This window comes from Xenopus laevis, chromosome 2L (assembly GCF_017654675.1).
Source record: "Xenopus laevis strain J_2021 chromosome 2L, Xenopus_laevis_v10.1, whole genome shotgun sequence".
Taxonomy (NCBI): domain Eukaryota; kingdom Metazoa; phylum Chordata; class Amphibia; order Anura; family Pipidae; genus Xenopus; species Xenopus laevis.
Genome location: NC_054373.1, coordinates 162353603 through 162379542, shown reverse-complemented (window position 1 = coordinate 162379542; position 25940 = coordinate 162353603). Strand labels below are relative to the sequence as shown.

Genomic DNA, 25940 nt, shown 5'->3' with positions numbered 1-25940 from the left:
TAACTAGTAAAATATGTTTCAATCTTACCACCTGAGTCAAAAGATTTTTGTTTGAGTGTGCAGACCTGTAGGCCCATGTCAGGACCAAAATGATCACCTGTCCTTTCCCAGTATATGATGTTTGAGTCAAGACTAAGTAGAAGATCTGGTTGGTTAAGGAACATATTGGGCTGTGCAGAAGTCCAAGGCCAACCATATTGCATAGCCCCACTCCATGACCTGATTGATGGCCCGAAGATCGAAATAGGGATCAGCCCCATTAGGCCTCCACTCGTATTGTATTGAAATCAGTCAAAAATCCACTTGTTTGGTGACTAGGCCAAATTATTGGATCTCTGCATGTTAAAGGGCTAGTTAACAGTCAAGTCAACTTTTAGTATATTATTGTATGGCCAATTCTTAGCAACTTTTTAATTGTTCTTCATTTTTTATTTTATTTTTTATAGATTTTTCAAATGGGACCCTAGCAGACTATATAATATTGCTCTCCAAGGCTACAATATTATTGTTACTGTTTTTCTTTTTTAACTTTCAGTCCCACTTCTATTCAATTTCCAGTCTCTCATTTAAACCAATGCATAAAAGCTAGGGAAATTTGGACCCTAGCAACCAGATAGCTGTTGAAATTCCAAACAGGAGAGCTGCTGGCCAAAAGCAAAATAATAGAAAAACCACAAATAATACCATTGTCTACATCACACTAAAAGCTAGTTTACAGATGAGCAACCCCTTCAAGTCTATATAGTGTGTGGCCTAAACTAACCTATGGCTTAAAGACTGCCTCTGCAGGGAATGTTTTGTTTTAATACTGCAAAATAGGCAAATACTGAGCCATGTGACATAAATGAGGATTAGTAGTACAGGTATGGGACCTGTTATCCAGAAATGCTCAGAACCTGGGGGTTTTCCAGATAAGGGATCTTTCCAGAATTTGGATCACCTTGTCTTAAAAGTACTAAATGTACTGTTTTATTATTACATAGAAAAATAATGGATTTTCAGATACCGTTACACCATTCTGCTGCACAATAGACTTGGAATAGAATTGTAGAAGCTTGAGGAGTGACTGAATGAACAAATTATTTCTTTCTCCTGTATTTAGCCTTGGGCATAGAGTTTTTATTTCATATGGATTGCAGTTCTAAAACCAATATTGCTTTTATGGGCATAGCAACATGATTACAGATATTTTCCCTTCATACAATCCATCTTGAAAATGTCAGCGTAAAATTTGATATTTCTGGATGAGATATTTTACCACCAGAGGGGTTTATGATGCAATTTGTACTTATGGGTAGAGCATACGGAGCAGCGCACTCTTTAAGGAATCTATATTTCCCCAGGAGATTAGGTGCGTAATTCAACATTTATGACCAACCGAATATCCCTGCTGGGGAAATGGAAAAGCAGGCAAAAGCTAGGTTTCTTGGAACCCAGAGAAGAAATATGTATTTAAGTTTCCCACTACAAATAAAATTCTGTAGACCATTGTTTCACCGGTTAGGTTGAAAGTAGCTGCTTCTCTGCCTTGTGCATAGAGTTTGTCCCTATGCAGTAAGCCAAAGTAGCAAAGCAGGCAGTTTTATAATTGTGCCCATGGGCATAACTACAGAGGAAGCAGACTCTGAGGCTGCAGAGGGGCCCAGTAGGTATAGGGGGCCCAACGAGGCCCTAATAATGCCCAATTTTAACATCTTAGTAAACCAGTACAACATCTAGATATGTTGAGAGCCCTAAAATTAATTTGCTGTGGGGCCCAGTAACATCTGCTTATGCCACTGATCGTGCTTCCTTATTCAGAATGGGAAGTTTCAGTGAAGTGCAGACACTGTCAAGGATTTGATCCCAAATGGTCCAAATAGAAGAGATTTTTCTATAATCATACTGTCTGTCTCCAGGCCAGGAATGCAATCATCCTCACTATTAGCCTTGTCATAATAATTCTGGGCCGTCTCTCTTACAGTGATGAACAACAGAAAGATTACTTGATGGAGCGAAGAGATCTGGCCATTGATTTTATTTTTTCATTAGTCCTAATTGAAGTATTAAAACAGGTATGTTGCTACTAATTATCTTATATTCTCATAGAAAATGATCACCATATTAGATCTTGGGTTGACTGCATGATGGGACTCTCTGTCACAGTGACTATCAATGGATTTTTAAACGTAACAGATGTCTTGTAACTTAGAACTCAATAGGGAGTCATTAACTTTTTCTGGGGCACAAGCACTTACCTTAGTGACAAACAGTTATGCTCTGTGGAATGCTGCACTTGTCCTTACTAAGTGGGGAAAGGAGGGGGTGCTGTGTACCCCCTGCCTGCCTGCCCTTCTTGTATAGAGTGCTGCCTAACACAGATAACGCTCTAATCAAGGGGCTATCTGCAGGTGTCTCTTCTCCAAATGGAGCATAGAGGCTATTCTGCAACAGCAAAAGGCAGTGTGCAAAGTGCAATAAATGGGGTACATTGCACCAGTTTTTCTAACTTTGCACAATTCCCTGAAGGTAATTAATTACCCATAATGTCTCATGGGTAGTTGGATGCTGCTGATTGAAATGACCTCTAATTCACTGAGACCTAGAAAATGCAGTGGCACACTGGTAATGGTCAAGATCTACCCAACTCTCTTGCATCATTTTGTTAAGCACTTCATCTTTTGGGCCTACAGAGCCTGCTTTCTTTAAACAGAAACAGCTGGTCCATTTGTGCCCCGTTTTCTGACAGTGGGAATAGTGCAATTTACGGCACACGATATTGATCATCACCCACAAGGGCAGATATATGCAATTCCAAGAGTATTCCAAGCATATTGTCCCCTCCCAAACAAACAATGATGAGGGTTTTCAACTCATCACTTTCTTGCCTTAATGATATGTTTGGTTTTATACATTCGGGGGGCTATGCATAGTCGAGTATCACTTGATGTTTACTGGAGAATCATGGGGAAAGCTTGGCTAACTCCAGAAACAAGTTGAAGCAGGGGCTTTTAAAGGTTTTAGTAAGGCTAAATGCCAACCCCACCCCCTCAAACCAACTTCACGTTTATTCTCATTTGCTAGTTCAGGGGCAGGGCCACATGCATAAATAGTGCATTTAAACTCTCCTACATGAAAACATTCATCTTAATACTGTTGCACCCTTAGAAGGAAGCCCTTATGATAATGAAAGCCAGCAGTGTTGCAGCTACAGTTGCAATTAACAAGTCTTACTTTGTTTTTTTGGCTGTTCCGCTATTTTAGTTCCTTAATTCAAGTTAATATTTCCCTAAAAACAATTAAACTTGAAAACCTTTTCAGATGTTGAGGCCAGCATAATAATAATAATGAATGCACGGTTTGATTAAAGGTAATTAGTATCCAAAAGCATACATTGTATAATTCGGTTAATTGGTGGGCCATCCCCAGTGGCACAGACTCCTATGTTTCAAAGTTTAATTTTCAAGTTATGCTCACAGAAACACTCAGTGGATGAGCCATTTTGGTAACTTATTCCAACATTTGTACTTTTTTTTAAAGACTTGGCTTGCACTGGTTTAACCTTCCCATTCCCCAAATCTATGCAAAGATGAACTGCATTGTGCATCAGTAACTACCCTACTGGGCCCTCTAGGCCCCTGTAGCAGTAACTGGGTTGACTAATCTCTATTGTTTATGCTTCTTGGGTCTTTATAGCTATGGGTCTAAAATAATTTCTGCTCACAGTTGACATAAGGGTGACTGTAACCATACTTTTGGGCTTTTGGAAAGTTCACCCAGTCGGAGTGTAATTGTAAAATGTTCTCACAAACCACTTGCAGCCATTTAACATGCATCATTTATGTTTTCAGATACCATTGCATCCGGTAATCGACAGCTTGGTCCATGAAGTCATTACATTGGCATTCAAGCACTTTAAATATAAAGAAGGGTAATGACTGGACATTGACATTTAATAGGATATATTTCTACTTGTGCTATTATATGATCCATTTGGACTTTTCTTGCAGGTACCTTGGTCCAAACACTGGAAATATGCACATAGTAGCAGACCTGTATGCTGAAGTAATCGGAGTGTTGGCACAGTCAAAGTAAGTCTATGTTAGATATCACTGCAATTCTAACTGCTTTTCTTGAATAAACAAGTCAGGATGCAACTTGCTTGTCTATTTGCCAGATTCCCTTCTGTAAAGAAGAAATTTATGGCAGAGCTGAAAGAGTTGCGGCACAAAGAGCAGAACCCTTATGTTGTTCAAAGTGTAATAAGCCTAATAATGGGCATGAAATTTTTCCGCATCAAGATGTATCCAGTAGAAGACTTTGAAGCTTCTCTTCAGTTTATGCAGGTAATTCACAAATCAGTTCCTATAGCTCTTCCTTTACTTCTCTTAAAGGGGTTACTTACGGTGAGTGCAATGGTTGGTTTAAGATTTTAGATGAACAATAAATTACATTTACTTTACTAGACAGTTTTTGTGTTCTCACTTGTAGAGCAATTTACACGTGCTTCAATAAAAGCAATGCTTTAGACCTATGTTCAACATGAGCCAAGTAAATATGGCTTGTATTGAAAATGGGATTTTGTATATTTTACCCCACCATCCTGTAGTAAGCTTTGTATAAACAAACCCATACCTTCACTCAAGCAAAGATACAGTATATGTAGCAGTTCATTTATGACTTCTAATTTAGCTTCCTTCTTCTTTCAGAGTTGCTTTAAAGCAACAAGGAAAAGGGATCCAGTGTAAACTGAATTTCACTTTTATGCATTTTGTAGGTTTAAATAAGTAGTATTTGCATTTCTGGCCCCTAGCTTAAATTCCAGCTAGGCTACTATCTGCAAAAATTGTATATGTTCTCCCTGTGTCTGTGAGGGTTTCCACCAGGTTCCAACATGCAGACAGGTTAATTGGCTCCTAATAAAATTGATGTAGTTTGTGTGATATCACATTTTTTATGTTTTTAGGAATGCGCCCATTACTTCTTAGAAGTGAAGGACAAAGATATCAAGCATGCCTTGGCGGGACTATTTGTAGAAATCCTTGTACCAGTGGCAGCGGTGAGTGCTTCTCATACCAGTTGTAAAGCCTACATAGTTCTGCAGGAGAGTAAAGCAACTTTTCCTTTTCTTTTTTAGGCAGTCAAAAATGAAGTGAATGTTCCGTGTCTTAGAAACTTTGTGGAGAGTCTGTACGACACAACTCTGGAACTGACATCGCGAAAGAAGCATTCACTGGTAAATATGTAAATTTGCTTGCGACACTCTATTAGGAGTTTTGAAGACAATAATGTGTACAGCTTGTCTTGATAAAGAATTAAAAGTAGGGCTTGTCTGTGTGTTCAGTTCAGAAATTACTTGTGAATCTTAGTAAGTAGACCTCATATCACAGATATGGTGCATCAGCAGATTACATTTTCAAACTTGCCCAATCGCCAAACTAAGCAATATAATTGGCACATGAAATGTAGTGGTACATGTATGGCTTGATTAAAAGTCTTCACTGGCTAGTGTGACAGGTGAGACTTGACAATTCACACTCATATTAAACTCATATTTGAAAGATAAACCATCAGTACAGAATAGCTTATCTCAGTTTGTTGCAAAATAAAGTTTATTTAAACTCTTCTCAAATATGGGGTATATGTTCTCTTTAGTGTTCCCTTTATGTACCTGGCCCAAGCTGCTGATCTCATCAGAGAGGTGCTAAGGCAGGCATGAGTATGAGGATGGCCGAAGGAGACTTTAGGAGCATGCTAACAACGGAGAGTTCAGGCCACATCCCACTTAAGATGTTTATTGTCAGCCCAACACACCCGATCTGGAGCTGGCCCCCACATCAGTAGTTCCCAGTTTGCAGAGACATTGATAGTGACAGCAGCTGCTTTGAATTCTATACTGAATTTTCCAGAGCAGCTGCATTGGCCACTAAGCACAAAAGCAGCCCTAAGGTGCAAAAATTGCGCACAACTAGACATAAATATCCAGTGTTCTATTTATTGAAACTTTGCATTTAGTATATATAGACAAAACTAACTTCTCTTTAAAAATAATGTACCTGTATACCCAATCTATCCCAATGTCTATCCTACTATTTCATACATAAAGGATTCTACAAAGTATTAAGAATAAACATGTCTGCTTTCTCGCCTTCTAGGCCCTGTACCCTTTGGTGACATGTCTGCTTTGTGTCAGCCAGAAACAATTTTTTCTAAACAGATGGCATATTTTTCTCAACAACTGCTTGTCAAACCTCAAGGTGAGCATGGCCTTTATTTTGCAGCCTGTTTGCGAAAACATGAAAATAAATGAAGGGTGGAATAAGCTGTTGTCGGCAAGAAAGGTGAGAGGCAGAACAGGTCTCTAACTGATGTATAGCCATCAGTGAAGTAACAAAGCTTTCCTGAGGTGTTTGAATTAGTCTGATGATCAGATAGATAGAGTTACAATTGTTCATTTCACATTGCAGATGTCTTGCTGCCTGGAGCCAGAGGAGTTCATGCAATAGGAATAGGACCTTTTAAATTAAAGTGGACCTGTCACCTACACATAAAAAGCTGCATAATGAAAGTCCTTTGCAAATTAAATATGGAACCCCAAAAATGTTTCATTAAAACATCCATACCTGTTATAAAGGTATTTAAATATCTAAACTGTCAATCAAATATTACCTGCCCCGCCTCTATGCCCGTGGCATAGAGGAGGGGCAGTCAATTACTTCCTAGATGTCACTGCACTCCTCACATTCCCTCCTCGGGCTCTATAATTGTATAGGGCACTGCACATGGACATTAGGTCCCCCATTCTGGTGCATACACAAGATTTTTGGGTGATACACAATTTCCCTTAATAACCGTGTCCACAAAATGGCAGCTGCCTGCTTGCTGTGATTGTATAATTCCAAGACAGAAGGAAACAAAATGTAAATAATAAATACAGTGTAAGTAACGTTTATTTTGCTCAACTAACATGATAGAAAATAATTTGAAATTATTTCTTAGGGTGACCGGTCCCCTTTAACGTCGGAAGTTTGGTGAACGCAGATTAATGTTGATAGAGTTCAGCAACATCAAAAGTAGTGTCAAATACCAGAAGGGTCTAGAAGGGTCTTTATGTTTGATTGTTAGAACACCCAAAGGCACAAATCTGCACCTAAGGCAAATAGATGTGAATCTCATAATAAGCATTAATATTATATTAAATTTATTTTTCAACAAACGGTTTATTCCCTCATGTCTACTTGCCTGAGGGGCTGATATAATGCTTGGATGTATCTGCTGTGCTAGCTAAAGGTTTTTGGTTTTTTTTAACTCTTCAGCACCATTGGATTTATTTCCCTGTTTATCATTGTTATAAGAGGACTTTTTCAGTTTAAACTCTTCTTGGAGGGTGCCCTTTAGCTTAAGGTTAAAGATATAGAAAATATTGCTGTATCAGTCATTCAGCCAGTATTTCAAAAATATTTAGGTCAATAAATAAGTGTTTACTAGTGATGTGCAGGTTGAGAAAAAACTCATCCTGCACCCGACCAACTAACCTGCTCCCTTTTTATACACGGCTGTGATATCGCGGCAGAGGGCAGGGCACTCCCGGAGCATGAGTATTTAAAAAGGAGCAGAGGTGGGGCACTAAAAGGACACACACCCGCCAGCGTCCCGCAAACTTTGTGCGTACGTCAATCGAATCCACAGGCTTCGGGTTGGCCAGCACATCACTGGCGTTTACCCCAAATCTTGCTCTAATTGACATAGAGTTTAAGGCATATCTAGGAGAGGAAGCTAACATGTTGCACAACTCACCCTAACTGACCTGCAGACTGAGCCCCCTGACACTCATCCGGACCCCTCTCAGTTTTGGAACCACTGGTTTAAAGGAGAAGGAAACCCTAAAAATGAATACGGCTAAAAATTCCATGTTTCATATACTAAACTTATTGCAGCAGCCAAAAATGTCAGCTTCTCATTTGCAGAAATGATACAGGACTTCAAACTTGTCACAGGGGGGTCACCATCTGTGAAAGTGTCTGCGATGCTCAGTGGGCTCTGAGCAGCTGTTGAGAAGCTAAGCTTAGGGGTCGTCACTAATTATCCAGCAGAAAATGAGCTTGGCCTGTCATAAAAGGTGATGCTACAGGGCTGATTATTAAATTCTGATGCTAGTTGCACTGGTTTCTGAGCTGCCATGTAATAATTATCTATATTAATTACTAATCAGCCTTATATTGTGACATTTCTATTCTATGTGTACTGTATGTTTTGAGTCGGCCCCTAAGGTCAGTAAGTGACAGCAGCACAGAGCATGTGCAGTGAATCAGTAGAAAGGAAGATGGGGAGCTACTGGGGCATCTTTGGAGACACAGATCTTTACTGCTAAAGGACTGTTGTTGCCTGGAGTTGGTACAGAAGTACAAAACATAACGTACAACATTTCTAGCTTACTTCTTGTGTTTAACTTTCCTTGTCCACTAAAGCTTAAAGGAAGGTAAATGAGAAGGCAAATGAAACATTAGTGTTGGGATGTGGTGCTCGACAGCAAGGAAGGTGTATCCCAAATTTGTTGAGTCCTTTTCCTCTGGGCATATTATTAATAAGTGTGAGATCTATTAAAAGTGTATATGCCTCATCATGAGGAGTTTTCTATGATTGTTTGTTTGGTTTTTATGGATGGGTCACCAGTACTGCTAAATAATCTGCACTGTTTTATACCTGAAAACAATAACTGCTTTAAAGTACTGTGTCGGTGCTATGTAAATAAATGATGATGATGATGATGCTTTACTTGCATGCATTAGAAGACTGGAGCAGCTTCCTGTTCTGCGGAGTGGGAGTTGCACATAATTTTATGGATTCATGAGAATCTATTTAATTGTTTTGTCAGTTTTACAAAGTATTCTCTCAAACAAACTTGTTCTTTTATGTTGTAGAATAAGGACCCCAAAATGGCTCGGGTTGCACTGGAATCCTTGTACAGGCTGCTCTGGGTGTACATGATTCGAATAAAATGTGAAAGCAATACTGCTACGCAGAGGTACGGCATTGGAAACACAAATTTCTCTTGGTAGGAAGAGCAAGCCTCAGAAACATCTTGCTCTCTAAATTTTGTTGTACTACATTGTATTGTTGCAATAGGCCCCAGAGAACCCTCCCCTACTGTTTCACCACCACTTACCCAAGCTTAACAGTACATTGAAGTATTGTGCCATATACACTGCATATTTTACTTTATACGAAAGAGCAAATAAAATGCCCAATGTGCTCAGGGCTGTATCTACCATATAGGCACCTGTGGGCCTACCTAGGGCAGGCAACTTGGCCCCTTCAGACTGAGTCAACTTAGCTGCCTATTTATGGGGCCCCCAGACTGCCCTGCTGGACTCATACCTGGATGAAAATCCTAGGCCCAAACAATCAAATTAGAACAATATCACCCACCCAAAAACACCCTCACCAAACGATCTTTCAATCTATGGCAGGTGTCCCCAAACTTTTTAACCCGTGAACAACATTCAGATGTAAAAAGAGTTGGGGAGCAACACAAGCATGAAAAATGTTCCTGGATGGTGCCATATAAGGGATTTGATTGGCTATTGGTAACATGTCTAGGCCCTGGCATTCCAGGTACACAGATGCTCAATCAGCCCACACAAAGGCCCAAACAGCCCCCATCAGCCCACTAAATACTGACTTTCTATGGCACCTTATAGCAGCCCCTCTGGCATTTGCCAGAACCCAAATCTTGCCTCCAAGTCTGGAATTCAAAAATAAGCACCTACTTTGAGGCCACTGAGAGCAACATCCAAGGGGTTGGGAAGCAACATGTTGCTCACTAGCTACTGGTTGGGATCACTGGTCTATGGCAAGCCTGGCAGCAGAGCTGACTTTCCCTGCAATTGGAGTATGTGCAGGACAGACAGGACATCTACAAATGCATTGACCACAGGACAGGGGGCACAAACTAGGACACAACACCAAACCTAAATGCAGTCCTTTTTGCACTAAAATGTAATTGGTCTTAAAACACTATTAGCGGAACTATGAATTTTTAAAACATAACCATCATGACAGCATTTTGTAATATAGACAATAAATTTAAAATGTAAAACTGACTGTACAATTTCATTTTCTTACAGCCGCCTCACCACCATTGTTGGAACCTTGTTCCCTAAAGGTCCCCGTGGTGTAGTACCACGAGATATGCCCCTTAATATCTTTGTAAAGATAATACAGTTTATTGCACAGGTAAGGAAAGACTTTCTTACAACTCCTATCGGTTATATGACAAAGTAGAGCTATGAATGAATCACTGCAGCAACATTAATCTGAGCAAAACCATCATATTGCAGCCTGGAGGGACATTCTAGCACTAGTGTAAAGGCTGAGAATGAATACTATTGTAGCTGCTTTCATTAATCATCCTCTTCATATTGTAGCCTATTTGCTTTTCTTTCAGAGAATCCTTTTATGATAATCCTAGCAGTTTGTCAGTCCACAACAAATGTGTGATATTTTAAATTAGGTGTACACATGCCTTTATAACTAGGTGGGACTTTCTATGTACACATTAATGTGTTGAATCCTATAGAACAGGATTAACATTAATAACCTGAGCTGTGCAAAGATATAATTAATTTGGTTTCTTATGTATTAATATGAATTCATATTTTTTTTTCCTGATTATATAGGTAAAGTTGGATTTTGCCATGAAGGAAATCATCTTTGACCTCTTATGTGTTGGAAAAGCAGCAAAAGCGTTCAGTCTGAATCCAGAGGTAAACATATTTAGGGGGTTATTTATCAAAGGTCAAATGTTAGTTTTTTATACCTTGAATGAACTTGAATGAACTCACAACTCGAATGATTTCTTATTTAAGAAAAAACTTGTATGTAAAAACCTTGATTCTGCGAGTTCAAGTTGCCAAACACGAAAACTCAAATTGATTGAGTTTTCAGAGGAAAAAAACCTTTAATCGCTTGAAACATTTGAGTTTTCAGGCAACACCCTCTGAATAAAAATCGAACATCATGAAGAGTATTGACCTTGACCGTTTTTAGATGGTGTATTTTCCGATTTGACCTATTTTACAGGGTTGTTGTATAATAAATCTTGAAAAATTTGAGTTTTTAAAAAAAAAAAAAAAAAAAAACTTGAAAAATGTGAGGTTTTTTTTTAACCCGAAAATGTGAGTTTTCACCAAAGAACAACTAGAAAACTGGAATTTTCATGGAAAACACAACTTGAGCCTTAATAATTCTGCCCCTTAATGTTGCTTGTATCTGACAAAGGATATTATAGTACTGGATTTAAGCTGGGGTTCATAGAAAACTGTTATGGTGGGTTTATATCTGTTACATCAGCAGTAAAATATAAGAACAATGGGTATGCCTAGAACATTTGCTTTCCAAGTATTCACATGTGTTACCATATTGCTTGCCTTGTCTAAGGAATTGTTGTCCATAGTGAGCTGTGAATACAGAGAAAGCTGTTCTTGGACACTAGCGCAGTTCAGTCTGTGGTATCTTCATCTCCCCGAGCAAGCAATATGGCAGCCAGGGGCATAACACAGTGACAGCAGACGCATTTAGGTCCTAAAAACCTAAAATGCTGCCTTAAGTAGATTTGTTTAGTATGTATAAATTGTAACTGAACATTAATCTAGATAACCAACTTTAGGTAGCATTTTAGGTTTAAGCATTAAGCAGATCTTACTTACAGGCTCAGGGCCGAGTGAATTTTGGTATCCATACTGACCAGTCTTGTAATTTTTCAAATTTTTTTAGAGAATGAACATAGGCTTAAGAGCTTTCTTGGTGATTGCTGATAGTTTGCAGCAGAAAGATGGCGAACCCCCTATGCCTGTCACTGGAGCCATTCATCCTTCTGGCAACACGTTGCGTGTGAAGAAAACCTACTTAAGCAAGACACTCACGGAAGAGGAGGCCAAAATGATTGGTAATCAAGAACACTTCAGCTATTAGTCCAGTTAAACCAGCATTGTGTAGAATGCTATGCACTGATTCCAGAATATTTTGCAAATTGTGTCATTTGTTTTACTGGTCTCTCGGTGTGAGTCTCCAACCACGTGCTTCTGCAGAGAGTGTGTAGGTCTCTCGGTGTGAGTCTCCAACCACGTGCTTCTGCAGAGAGTGTGTAGGTGCTAAGCAAAGTCAAATGACTGAAGTTAGACCAGCAGGCCATACCTACGAAAGTCACTACATTTATATGTCACAGGGTAGAGTCCTGCGAAAGGTCAGGTACCCGCCGGTTACCCGCAAAAACAATGCGGTACCCTGCGGGTTGCGGGTAAAAGTACCGGGTGCGGGTTTAGATGCGGGTCATCGGTTCTGCGGGTTGCGGGTTGGGCCACAGGTCTTCTCAGTTGCGATTTTTACTCCTTTTTTATGATCACGCCTACTTCTGATGGTGTAACTTCCGGTTTACAATGATAGCACTTCCTGTTTTACTCCTTTTTTTCTCATCATGCATTCTTCCAATGATGTCACTTCCTGTTTACAATGACAGCACTTCCTGATTCTTGATGGTCAGCGAGTCGCGGGTCTGGGTTGCGGATAAGGTACTTGCGGGTCGGGTAGCGGGTCCAATCGGGTGAGAATGGGGGTCCCGGTTGCTGATTGCAGGTTGAGGGTACGGGTCGGGTACTGGTTCCAATCACTCTATCACAGGGTTTCACAGGATTGGTTACTGTAATGTGATAGTGGAAGATGCCTGGAGTTAGTTCCACATCTTATGTGCCTGGAGTTAGTTCCACATCTTATGGCCTTATGTCTCTTTGTGTAATATTTTCCATTGTGCTACTGGAAAATGGGCTAGAATGTGTTTAGTCTTATGGATTCTATGATGGGCATTGGGAGAAACCAGCGCAGCTTTTGGTTGTAATGTTCCTTGTAAAATTCAAAAACCTAATTCTGCCATGTTTATTGTGTTTATCTGTCAGTTCTCTGCGTTAAATGAGTGCTAATACACCAAGACTGATAATAGTTCTATTGCAAAAAACAAATGTTTTAGCTCTGTCTTTTATTCCATTGGCCCATTAATTTCTGTGACAACACCTGTTTACTTTTAATATGACTTTTCTAATGTTATCTTTCTTAGGAATGTCTTTATATTACTCTCAAGTCAGAAAGGCAGTAGACAACATCCTGAGGCACCTAGACAAAGAAGTAGGGAGATGTATGATGATGACTAACGTGCAGATGTTAAACAAGGAGCCTGAAGACATGATTACGTGAGTGTTTCCCTGTTACCTTCTTAGAGTGGAATGAGTGTGTCTTCAACAGCTATTACATCTTTTGTTCCTATTCACTGTGGGACAAAAGATTGTCAAATGACCAAAGAAAAGGGTATTTTTAAGGGCCATATCCATTGTGAGATTAATGTCTAACTTTTCTTTTCAAAGTCATATAGTAAGAGCAAATATTAGATGATCATATATGGGAGGCTGTTGGTTATGATGATGATTAATTGTAGAACTGTAGGCGTTCCCCTTTAATTCCCAGTGATTTACTGTATTTCATTTCATCTCCTGCTTGGCATCTTTTCAAGGGAAAGGCACCAAGCAAGAGAAGAAATGGGGTTAAATTAGTAAAATAAAGCACCTACGGAAACACAGATATTGGAGTGTGGAACTGACTTAGCTTATAGAGTCTTAACCTGCCAAGGTAATTAGTATTTCAGTTATGCTGGCACGGAAATGGCTTCTTTTTCAGAGTGTTACCTCCTTTCACATCATCAATCGTAAAATATATTTCAGAAATGACTGAAAGCAGCTGTGATTTGCTAATCTACCTTACTAAGCACTTTTAAGCGATAATTCAGGAATATGGCAGAATTGTTAATTGTTAATTAAGCCTTATCTGTAGCTTGTGCAATGCTCTGTGATCTCACTATCATTCCAAAATTTCAGGGGAGAGAGGAAGCCAAAAATTGACCTCTTCAGAACATGCGTTGCTGCTATTCCTCGCCTGCTTCCAGATGGGATGTCAAAACTGGAGTTAATTGACTTGCTCTCAAGGTACATGCATTAACCATGTTTGGGATTCCTGCCATCTTATTTTGGGAATAATTCAAGGACAAGGAATCTGGCACAAGCTATGTACATATACTGGAAATGATATTAAACGGGAAGAACTACTGTCGCGTGATCGGTATTTATAGTTCTGTTTGCCATAACATACAGGTGACAGATTATAAGCGGTGTATTCGTACAGATATGCACAGACAGAGATTCTTTAGCAGTGTCTCCCTAATCATTCTTCTGTTGTATAAGAGTTGAGCTCTCGTCTTTCATTCCCTCTCTAGTAAAGCTGGCACATGTCAGTTAACCCAGTGTAGCCACTAAGGGGCATTTGCGGTGCTGTGTGCCCTTTTACATTTTGAAAGATGCAGAAATCTGAAACAACTGGGCCCTGGCTTAGGGTGGCACAGATAATGGGACAGCATGCCACCCAGCCGCATGTAGGGCACGAGCTGATTCTCCTGTATTCAATGAGGGAGATCTCTGAACACGTCTGTGACACATACAAGAGCCCTTGAGTCATTTGGTACTTGATGCTGAACTGCGTTCTGAGAACCTAACACTGTTTGCTACAAGAGTTTTATTGATTTGTGTTTATTTCTTTGCACACTCAGATTATCCATCCACATGGATGATGAACTGCGGCACATTGCACAGAACTCTCTTCAGGGTCTCCTTGTTGACTTTGTCGATTGGAGGGAAGATGTGTTGTTTGGTTTCATTAACTTTCTGCTACGGGAGGTGAATGATACGCACCAGACGCTTCTGGATACATCTCTAAAACTGCTGCTGCAGTTACTCACCCAATGGAAAATAGTCATACAGACACTGGGAAACTCTCACGAACAAGCTAAACTTAGGACGTCGGAGGTAAACTCTTTGTCATTTCATTACATGTACGGTTTCTGTGGAGAACTGATGGCAAGGAAATCTGTGCTAACACAGTGTTGGGATTTATGAAGAAGAATGCTGCAGAAGCAGATTCACAGATCTAGTTAAAAGAAATTATAACTCCAAACCTTTTCAGCGTCTTCCACATGATGGCCAAAATGATTGATATACAAGTGCACATTTAAGCAGGTGGACATTCAGAAACAGTAGATTTATCCTCAGCTTTGCCAATGACTAGACCTAGCCTAGCATAAAAGAAGCTTAGATAAGAGAATGGTAGTTCAGTTTGTGATTTGTAAGCAGGCCATCATCACTCGTTTGTAGGTTTTCAGAACCAGAGCACTGGAATCTATTTTGTTTTATTATAATACTAGTGATATATAGGAAGCAATTGGTAAGCTTTTCTTTGTATCATACAACCCATAACCTAGAGAACTTCATTAATCTCTAAGGCCACAGTGTTCATTGGCAGCATATGACTGCAGTCCTAGGGGCAAATTTACTTACCTTCGAAGTTGCGCCATCATTGGCTTCGCTGCACTTCGCCAGGCGAAGTTTAGTCAGGGCGCCGCTAATTCACTAAAATACGAAGTTGCGCTCAGGGAGGTGAAAGGTAGCGAAGAAGCACTAGCGTTAATTCGCCAAGCAAAGCAAAGTTGCGATAGCGATGCCTAATTTGCATACGGCGCCAAGTTAAAGAACAATGGACGTATATGTAGCAGCAAATACATTACACTACACAAGTCTGGGAAAGCTTCATAAAATAAAATAGAGTTGTTATTTTGCCCTATACATGTGCCCACTGTATAGTTTAGGTGCCATATGTTAGGAAATGTAGGGGGGAAGGAGGGTACCCCCAAAAAAATGTACAATCTTTTTCAGCCTATCACCCTTAAAAAATTAAAAGACGCCAGCGTTGTTTTTGAAGCAATCCCTATCTACTCTATTGCACTTCGCCTGGTCTGAGGTGGCGAAGGCAAGTCTGGTGCAAGAGTTAACGTTCAGTAAAATGCACAAGTTAGTGAATTAGTGTAGTTACGTCCCTTCACCATAGCGCAACTTCGCCTGGCATAAGGGTGCGAAGTAGCGCTAGAGTAGGTCCACTTCGCTAGCAAATTTACGACAGCGCCCGTTAGTAAATCCGCGAAGTACCGAAATGACGTCACGCTGGCGAATTGTCGCTAGCGTTAGCCACTTCGCCCTTTAGTAAATTTGCCCCCTAGCATCTTACTGAATGTTGCACAAGATCAAACATGGGGCCAGATTCAATCCAGTAAGAAAAAGGTTTTCACATAAAAAGTCATGGACGAGATTCAATTTGAGATGCAATTCAATTCAGAAACACTTGTTTCACGGTTTATCACATGAAGACTCTATTCAAGTCTATGGGGAAAAAACTGGAACTGGATTAGGAGAAGAAGTTTTTTCTCCTTGAATTGAATCTCGTCCATGAGTTTCCACGTTATAAACCAAGAGATAGCTTTTCTCGCTGAATTTAACCTGGCCCATAGTTAGGTGATTTACCTGCAAATCATGTATCACAGTTGGTAAGATAAATTTAATGTCCTTGATTTAACTAATGATTTCTTCTGTGATTCCACGGCACCCAGGAATAGGGATAACGTTTTTGCAAAATGCAGCACCCCATGTTCTTTAGATCCCAGATAAAGAGATATGACAAACACCCAATAAATTCAGTTATTTTACTGGTTAAAATATACATAGATATTATTTGTGATTTTTGGGTGTTATTGGACCAGTTTGTTTTTTTCCTAAATACTTGCATCTGTCCCACATTTCTAAAAACAAATGTTCCCCTCCACATCCGCCGAGAGGTTTTCCCATATAATAAACCTCTCTAGATTAACAATCCTCTTATGTAAATGTTATGTCTATGCCACATTTTTAAATAAACAGTGAAGAGAAATTAGAAGATGACCTCCTGGAAGACAGCCGCTGTATGGTTTGTCTACAAGATGCATCTGCATGATAGGAGTACCAACTGCATGTGGGATGTTCTTTTCTGGCAATATTTCATATACTCTCCTCTGTGGCTCCTTCTCTATTGTTAGAAATGTCTTTATATAGAGGCTGTTGTATTTATACTGGTTTGCTGATCTCTACTTCGTCATGGTGGATCTCTTCCCTGGTGGGCTGACAATCCATGAAGCATTAGGTTGTATGCAGTACAGGTATGGAACTTGTTGTCCTCAGGACCTGGGGTTTTCCATAATTTGGATCACATCTTAAATCTACATCTCACATCTTAATTCTACTAGAAAATCAGTTAAAGATTAAATACCTTATAGGCTGGTTTTGCTTCCAATAAGGATAAATTATATCTTAGTTGGGATCATACTATTTTATTGTTACAAGGAAAAAGGAAACCATTTTTAAAAATGTGGGTAAAATGGAGTCTGTGGGAGATGGTTGTCCTGTAATTCGGAACTTTCTGGATAAAGGGTTTCTGGATAACGTCTCCCATACCCTTACTAAGAAACAGAATTCTGAGCTATGAAGTCTGCTTCCCTCCTGTCCACTCTAACAATGTCAGAGCTGTTGATGGGTCTGGTCACTTGTTTTAGATGCTATGAATGATGGTTTTTCATGCTAAAGGGCTGCAACCAAGTCTTTATTCAATGAACAGATCCAGAGGTGTTTATGGTGATGCAAGTAATGGGCGCCCTTAAGAGTTTAGAAAAATCTCCTCCCCTCTGGATACTTTTTCTTACATTTTTCAGAAATTTAGCTGTTGGGCCAAATCGGAATACACTGATTTTTTTGTTGACTCTTGGGCCAACAATCAAATCATAATGGCGGCTGCTCTTTGTCCAAAGGTTTTTTTTAACCTGCCCAGTAGATATCTGGCCATACACGAGACAAGAGGCTGACGACTGTTGTCTGCAGTAGCTCACGTCAATATCTGTGCCTTAGATTTTGAATTGCAGCTTTCCTCCAAGATCATTCATGCAATATTTTTGTGAAGATTCTCATTCATCCAGGTCATGGTATATCTATAGAAATAAGTCAAATCAACTGGACTTGCTGTGTTTTTCTTGAAGGTGTTTCACCAGTCATCCAACTGGCTTTCTCAATTCAGAATAACTTATAAATAAGATGTTTCTGGAATAAATACCCTGCAATGTTGCTCCAATCTGCATAATCTGTTTATCAGTTTATGATGACTTATATGGTGAAATGTCTTTAAGAAAAGTACTGCAAGTCCAGATGATTTGATTTATTTCTACAGATATATCATTCATGCAGTTTTGAAATCAAATAACTTCACTCTAAATCGCATTGGAATGTTGCTGGGTTTTTTCCCCCCTTTTCTAAATTCCTTATCAAGTTAGCGTGACTTTATATGTTGTGCATTCCACAGCAGTTCTGCATCAAGGTCAGGCCCTATAGCAGAGAACGTTATCTTCATTATTTATGTTCTATTTTTCTACTAAATCAAAAGCCATCTACAAGGGCAGGGAGGCAATGTCATAAAGAATGAAAAAGTACCTAAATAATTCAGCCCAGAAAGAAAAGAAGAAAAAATTACATGCAATGAATTTGCTCATTTTTTTTTTGACCTCAGAAATAAAAAATGAGGGGGTCATGGATGAGCAAATAAATCTAAACTGGGGTAGGTTAAATGCAGCCCTCTTGTTGCTTGGCTTCTGGGAGATGTAGTTGAACAGCGTCTGGAAGGCAGCCAGTTGCCTGTTCCTGATCTAAGCCAATAATTTAATATATTTATGGAGAGCAGGAATCTGATTGCATTATCAGACCCTCTATTAGTTGTTCCTATGTTATGATCAACCCAAAAAAGGCAATGGGCTTGCCAGAGAGTGGATGGTGCCTGAGTTTGGTCATTGTGGCTCATAATTGTCTGTTTGCCTAAAATGTTTTTCACTAGCAAGTATTGGCCATGAACCCCACTCTATCTACAATTGATTTGGAAGGCAGATAAAGACAACCAGTAATGCTAAGAATTTACTGATAAGAACAGACTTTAATACCCTTGAACTGCATAAGGTACATGATAAACTGGGTATGAAATCTTCATCCCTGTGTAATATACACAATTCATTGCATGTAATTTTTTCTTCTTTTATTTCTGGGCTGAATTATTTAGGTACTTTTTCATTAAAAAAACTAGGTGTACTGCCAAACAGAGCCTCAATGTAGGTTGACAATCCACATAGGGGCTACTAAATGGCCAATCACAGCACTTATTTGGCAGCCCAAGAACATTTTTCATGCTAGTGTTGCTCCCCAACTCATTTTACTTCTGAATGTTGCTCACAGGTTCAAAAGGTTGGGGATCCCTGCGCTAAGCCCTATTTGTAACTACTGTATATAAAGGGGACAGACATTAAGAATATCTCTGTTGTGAGAAGTGCAGACTTATTAGAGAAGCAGGGAATCCATCAGTTTCAAATTTATCCTAATTCCAATTCTCCGCAAAAGATTTGCTTCAATAATTAACAGAATCTGAAACCTAATTTGCATATTTAAATCTAGGCAAGACCCACATAAAAATATTATAACCTAGCCACCTTTAGTTGTCCAGTTTTTCACATTTCATGTTATAAATCGTGCAAGTAATTCTGGCATTAAGCTGAATACTTTCAGTGAACCCCCATTTTATGTTTTTCAGGGGACCAGAAAAAAGTGATGTAAAATCAGGGAAATGTATTATGCATAATATATAGGTGGTACCACAAAACAACAATGGGAAATCAAGGAGAACTTAAAATCAGGGGATGTAAAATAGGGGTTCTACTGTAGCTATAAAGTAGGAAGGACTACTACTGTAGATAAGCCCATAATCCTATGTATACAAGGCTTACTACTGGTAGGTATATCACTTGCATAAGCACATTTCATACACATTTTAGCTATAAAGTAGGAAGGACTACTACTGTGGATAAGCCCATAATCCTATGTATACAAGGCTTACTACTGGTAGGTATATCATTTGCATGCAGTAGAAGCTTAAAGCACATTTCATACAAATTTTGGCAGGATCGATTTAAGGTATTAGTAGGGCTACGTCCAAGATCTCACTGGTTGGCGCCATAAATGCAAGAATAACATTGTATATGGGCTGCATCTCGATGGGTGATATGTCCAACTGTCTATGTGTCTTCCCATTTTGTAAGTGGCTCAAGATTTACAGCACTTTTTATCTTTATTTTTTTTCTTTCCTTCCAGTTGATACCAAATGGCTCCAGCCATAGGATACAGTCTGAACGGGGGCCTTATTCCAATGTTTTGCACGCAGTGGAAGGTTTTGCACTATTGCTACTATGTAGTTTTCAGATGGCTACTCGGAAAGTTGCTGTTTTAATTCTCAAAGAAGTACGGGCTTTGTTTCTTGCACTTGGACAAGCAGAGGTAAGTTTCAAACTGTATTTAATTGCCTAATGTAATGATAACGGAGAACTGGCCAGGCGTTTGTACAGATATGAATGAACTTTTCTGGTTAGTTAATGCAAATGTATTGTGTTTCCATACATAAGTCACGGGAGAATGAAGTCTTTTTCCATGATCAAATTGCCATTGTCCACTGGATAAGAAGCAGTGGCTGGGGAAAGTTAGGCAGTCACTCAGTTAATTAAGATTCCATTAAACCTTTAATGAATTCTCACCTTTAAAGATACTGTCATGGGAAAAAAAATATGTCAAAATGTATAGGTTAATAATGCTGCTCCAGCAGAATTCTGCAGTGAATTTTTTATATTTAGTTTTGAAATCTGACATGGGCAAGACATATTGTCAGTTTCCCAGCTGCCCCAAGTCATATGACTTGTGCTCTGATAAACTTTAGTCACTCTTTACTGCAAGTTGGAGTGAAATCACCCCCAGCAGCCTAACAACAGAACAATGGGAAGGTAACCAGATAGCAGCTCCCTAAAACAAGATAACAACTCCCTGGTAGATCTAAGAACAACACTCAATGGTAAAAGCCAGGTCCCACTGCGTCACGTTCAGTTACATTGAGTAGGGGGAACAACAGCCTGACAGAAAGCAGTTCCATCCTAAAGTGCTGGCTCTTTCTGAAAGCACATGACCAGGCAAAATGACCTGAGATGAAGCCTACACACCAATATTACAACTTAAAAATATACACTTGTTGGTTCAGGAATTACATATTGTAGAGTGAATTATTTGCAGTGTAGACAGTGTAATTTAGAAATGAAAAATACATCATAAAAATCCTTCCATTTATACAGATATAGATTTTGGGTATCAAGCTGGTTCCCATTGATGCATCGGTTCATCCCACTGGTATTCATTTGGGTAGAGGTCAGCACCAGTCAAGTTTTTTTCTCCTATATTTCCAAGGAATTGTCAAGAATGTGAATGTATGATGATGTAGTGGCACATTTTAAACAATGATGGGTGCCACGTAAATAGCCAATTTCAGTTATTAGGAGGGGTGTCACATAGTTTTGGTCATATAGTGTATGTTGAGCTCTGTAGAAGACAAACATTCATATCTTGTGAAAAAATCTGAACAAAACTGATAATTCTCGTGTACCAGATGTTTAGCTGAGCTTTAATTTAATGTGCCCGTACATGGTATCACTAAATAGTCTATGGGTTCTGTGAAGCAGCGTCCAGTTTGGCCACCTACAGTGATGTCCAGTAGCAGCAGACCTCAACCAGTGGCCTGGAGGGGAGGAACACCTTCACATTTACAAGACCTACTACTTCCTCAGAGGCTTTTGGTATTATGAAATGGCATTGTGGTGTATTTATGGAATAATTGGCCTATATTTCTTTTTAATAACAATGCTTTTGTGGTATGCTGTTATAATTAAGGCTTTGTAACTTGTGTTTCATTTCTAGGAAGATGATAAACCTATGGTTGATGTTTTGGATCAGCTTAGTCCCTCCATACTTGAAAGCTTTCTTCATGTTGCAGTATCTGATTCTGTAAGTTTCCTTTTCCCCTTTCTTGTAAATGAAAACTGGGAAGTAATGTATCTTCTGGCAACAGTCAGCAGCAGTTTACAAGTGGAGTTGAAAACAGGGCAGAGGTCAGAAAAGAGCAACAAAATGAAGGCCTGGGGAGGGATTAAGCATCCAAGAAATGAAGCGAGACCAAAGGTCAGAGTAGAAAAGAGAGAAGTCTAAGAAAAGCCAGAGGTGGAGAATCAGTAGATTAGATCTAAAAGCAACAATGAACTAGACAGCACAGCAGCACAAGACAAGCAAATGAACAAGGGAAGGTAATCGTAAAGGCATAAGCATGGAAGTACCAAAGTAATAAGCCACACACATAACATTAGTAAATAAATATGGAATCTGTACAGTACAATTATCTAATCTAACTAGAAAAATGTCATTATTAACATGTATTTATATAGCGCCAACATACTGCGTAGCAACTAAATTGCTGCATTGGGTTGATGGACCAGAGCAAATTTTTGCCTAATCCACATGGTGGGTTAGATTGTGAGATTTTGCAATTACACAACCATGTGTGGTGTTACATTTATTTTAGGAATAACATACCCCCTGTTATAAAATAAAAGGTTATTTGAAGTCGGCAAGGAATTCCATTACCAAATGAAAACAAGAGCCTGCAGGCTGGTTGTAGAATTACAGTAATATCAAAAGAGAGGAGTGTAAAGCACCTTCCACCGATCAAAAACACATATATGGTGTGCAGGGTCAAGGATTAAAGGCAAATATTAGGTAGAGAGTAAAGAATGACCCAAAAAGTTGCACCACCCCATTTATTACTTCATAAATCCCATGAACCAGGAAAGTAAAACTTAACCTTTATTGGTATGTACTAAAATAGACCAAGGGTGAAAAATCAAAAAGTAATTAAAATTACAAAAAGGAGGAGCTCATATTTTGCTGGATTAGGTAGTTTGCCCCAAATGCTTGACAATTGATCGTATTCTAGCTTAGTAGGATCATATAAGAAGCATAACCATGGGGTTTACCTAAATACGGTTCCTAGAGTTATAGCGAAATGGCAATAGGGCTGGCACTCAATTCCCCAAAGGGTTAAACTGCTCGTGAGTGCTAAACGATAAGAGGTACAGGATAGGTTGATTCAGGATAGGCCGTAGGTATCACTCGTGTTAACCCACAGCTATTGCCGAAAATACCCTAATGTGACAGGCAATCTTAAGGTTCAAAAGCCTGTCAGTAGCGATTCTATTTACGGCATTGCATGCTTTCGTTATTAGCTACTATGTTGCCCATTCCACCCTTGACACACCCCCAGTGAAGCTGTGTGGTCGGCGGTGAAGTAAATAATATTCAAAACTACAGCAAATGAGCTCCCTGCCTATTGCGAGTTTAAAATTAGAAAGATGCGCCTGACGCGCGTTTCGCTCGCTCAGCGAGCTTTGTCAAAGGCAATCTGTGGCGCATAGAACAGTGCGTCTATATATAGATGAGGAATAGCCGTTATTATTTGAATGCAACTTTTTGGGTCATTCTTTACTCTCTACCTAATATTTGGTTGTAGAATTACATACAACTTGTTTACCACTAGCATACACCTTGCTAGTTGCCCAAATGCATGCAAACTCGTGCTTTCCAAAATGCCATATATAATAAACAGAACTTGTGAATATACAGAAATGTGAATTAATCCATTTGCTCCCATTACTGTAACTGATACACAAAGTCATGCAGTGAGTCCAGTACCTTTGGGTTAATCATAATTAGGAAGTGATGGTATGGGTATGGGCACGGGTCTGTGGGTTAGTTTGCAGATCCCAAAGTAGACTTCTCTACCTTATTTTTTACCTACCCCCACCCTTGGATGGCTTCACTTCCTAAAATGTGATAATGATTCCAGTGTTTGATGATCTTTTTATGGTGGCCAGTTGATAAAGCAGTTACAGGTTAGAACTTATAGTGGGTCAAAGATGGTAAAAATTCAGGTTGTAGGTCTAGCACAAGGTGCATAAAGGAACCTGCTATAGTCTTGAAATTAACATTACCTTAGCTGCAAGAATTCTTTTTTATTTTTGCCTGTGATAATGTGCTCATTTGAAGGTGTATATGAAAATGCTCATGCCGTCCTTTGTGACCCAAAGGCAACAGGCACAAATTTTGCCCTTGTGTTTTAGCATAACATGCATCTAGCAGCACAATGCAGCAACTGTCCATGGAATTCTAAAAAAAAAAATGGGGGGAAAAAAGACCAGAGTGTAATTGCCAGTGTACATAAATAAGAGTCCATAGTATTTTAAAGTATTTTCAAGTGGGCATATTATTATTATAGTAAACGAGTAAAGTCAGCGAGTCATGTGGCACAAGTGACATCACCAAACTCTGATTATAAATAACAAGATCAGTAAGCACAGAGTATAAGAATTTATGTTGCTTATGTTTATGTTTATATATAAATATATTTTCTGTCTGTCTCTCTAGGCAACTCTGCCATTTAATCACAATGTTGACCTGCAGTGGCTGGTGGAGTGGAATGCCGTTTTAGTAAACAGCCATTATGATGTTAGGAGCCCTTCCCATGTATGGATATTTGCACAGTCTGTAAAAGATCCATGGGTTCTCTGCCTGTTCACATTCCTGCGGCAGGAGAACTTACCAAAGCACTGCCCTACAGCACTTAGCTATGCCTGGCCATATGCATTCACAAGACTTCAGCTTCTCATGCCGTTAGTGGATCCAAAGTAAGTTACATTAGCTCACATACATTGCAGGATTTTTCCATCTAGATAAAAATGTTAGTGCAGTAACCAAGTAACAGAGATACTAATATGGTATGCAGAGAGTACTACTGACATGATAAATCAACTGAAACCATGTCCACATATGGATAGACTGTTACTTTTAATTTCCCTAAGGATTTGGCCTCTTGTTTTTTTAATTAAAAGCAGAGAAATGAATTAAATATATTATTCAAGGAAACTGATTGCTTCTTTGTTTCTCTGTAATGCAGAATGGGAATGATCTTTGTTCTTACATATTTCAGTTTTCATATTACTCTCTCTCTCTCAGTTCTTGCTGCAGTCCCCTATAATTTATATATTGTGTGATAAAGCTGCTTGCCACGGAGTTGCCTTATAACTTTTCATTTATGTGCTGCTAATTTGGAATTATAATTCATTCACCTTCTACGATACCATGGCTACATTTTAAGATTTTGATCATCAAATGACCTTGATTTTGAAGAAGGTCGGAAGCTTAACAAAGAAGTAAGCTTATAATACTGCACATTAGGTTTTATGTTTCTTTGCCCAAGGTCACCATATCCCTTTAGGTTATGGCCACACTGGGCTGATTATCAGAAAAGAAGACAGGGAGCTACTGGTGGCATCTTCAGCGGTTCAGATCTTCACTGCTAAGGCTATGGCTGCACTGGGCTGATTCCCAGCCTGTTTATAAAGGCTGAGAGTCAGCCCCTATGCTCAGATCAGCATACTCCTTTTCTACACCTGGAGCCACTGTGTCGGTCCGAGTACATGCAGTATGCATTTCAGCCTTGAAATCTGCTTCATGTGCCAGCACCCAAGCCTCACAATAGCTCTGGATGTAGAATCAGAGAAGCCTGTCGTTTTTTCTGAACATTGCTCTAGGGGGCTTCAGTACCAACTCACAATACAGTATCAGTGTGCTCTAGGCATTTGTTGGGAACCTGTTTGAGGGTTATCAGAAATAATCAAGCACAAAATGAAGTTAGTGTGCCATAGAATCTGATGCTAAAGGGCTAAAATTCTAATTCTGAATCATTTCAGAAGAAGTCTTGACAAGATCCAAGATGGACAATGTTGAAGACCTAGAACATTACTGTTACAGGGATATTAAACATTTATAATGGAACAGGGCTAAAATTTAAATTCCGAATCATGACTCAGATGTCCTAACAAAATCCAAGAAGGACAATATTGAGGGCCTAGAACATTACTGTTACAGGGATATTAAAGTTCTATAATGGAACAGGGCTAAAATTTAAATTCCGAATCATGACTCAGAAGATGTCCTAACAAGAGCCACGATGGAAAATGTTGAAGGCCTAGAACATTACTGTTACAGGGATGCTAAACC

The 25940-nt window shown here is 39.3% G+C and overlaps 1 protein-coding gene across 6 annotated transcripts in view; it reads left to right on the top strand.

Moving 5' to 3' along the window:
- fry.L (FRY microtubule binding protein L homeolog) overlaps positions 1-25940 on the top strand; it is a 266400-nt gene that overhangs the window by 171772 nt on the left and 68688 nt on the right. For all 6 annotated transcript variants that reach the window (XM_041580759.1, XM_018244667.2, XM_018244668.2 and 3 more), the window contains 17 exon segments: positions 1964-2054; positions 3831-3910; positions 3990-4070; positions 4157-4325; positions 4946-5038; positions 5117-5215; positions 6135-6236; positions 8901-9004; positions 10107-10215; positions 10659-10745; positions 11755-11926; positions 13088-13220; positions 13899-14006; positions 14624-14879; positions 20109-20291; positions 21750-21836; positions 24306-24565. In XM_041580759.1, coding sequence (XP_041436693.1) covers positions 1964-2054; positions 3831-3910; positions 3990-4070; positions 4157-4325; positions 4946-5038; positions 5117-5215; positions 6135-6236; positions 8901-9004; positions 10107-10215; positions 10659-10745; positions 11755-11926; positions 13088-13220; positions 13899-14006; positions 14624-14879; positions 20109-20291; positions 21750-21836; positions 24306-24565 — 2214 coding nt within the window.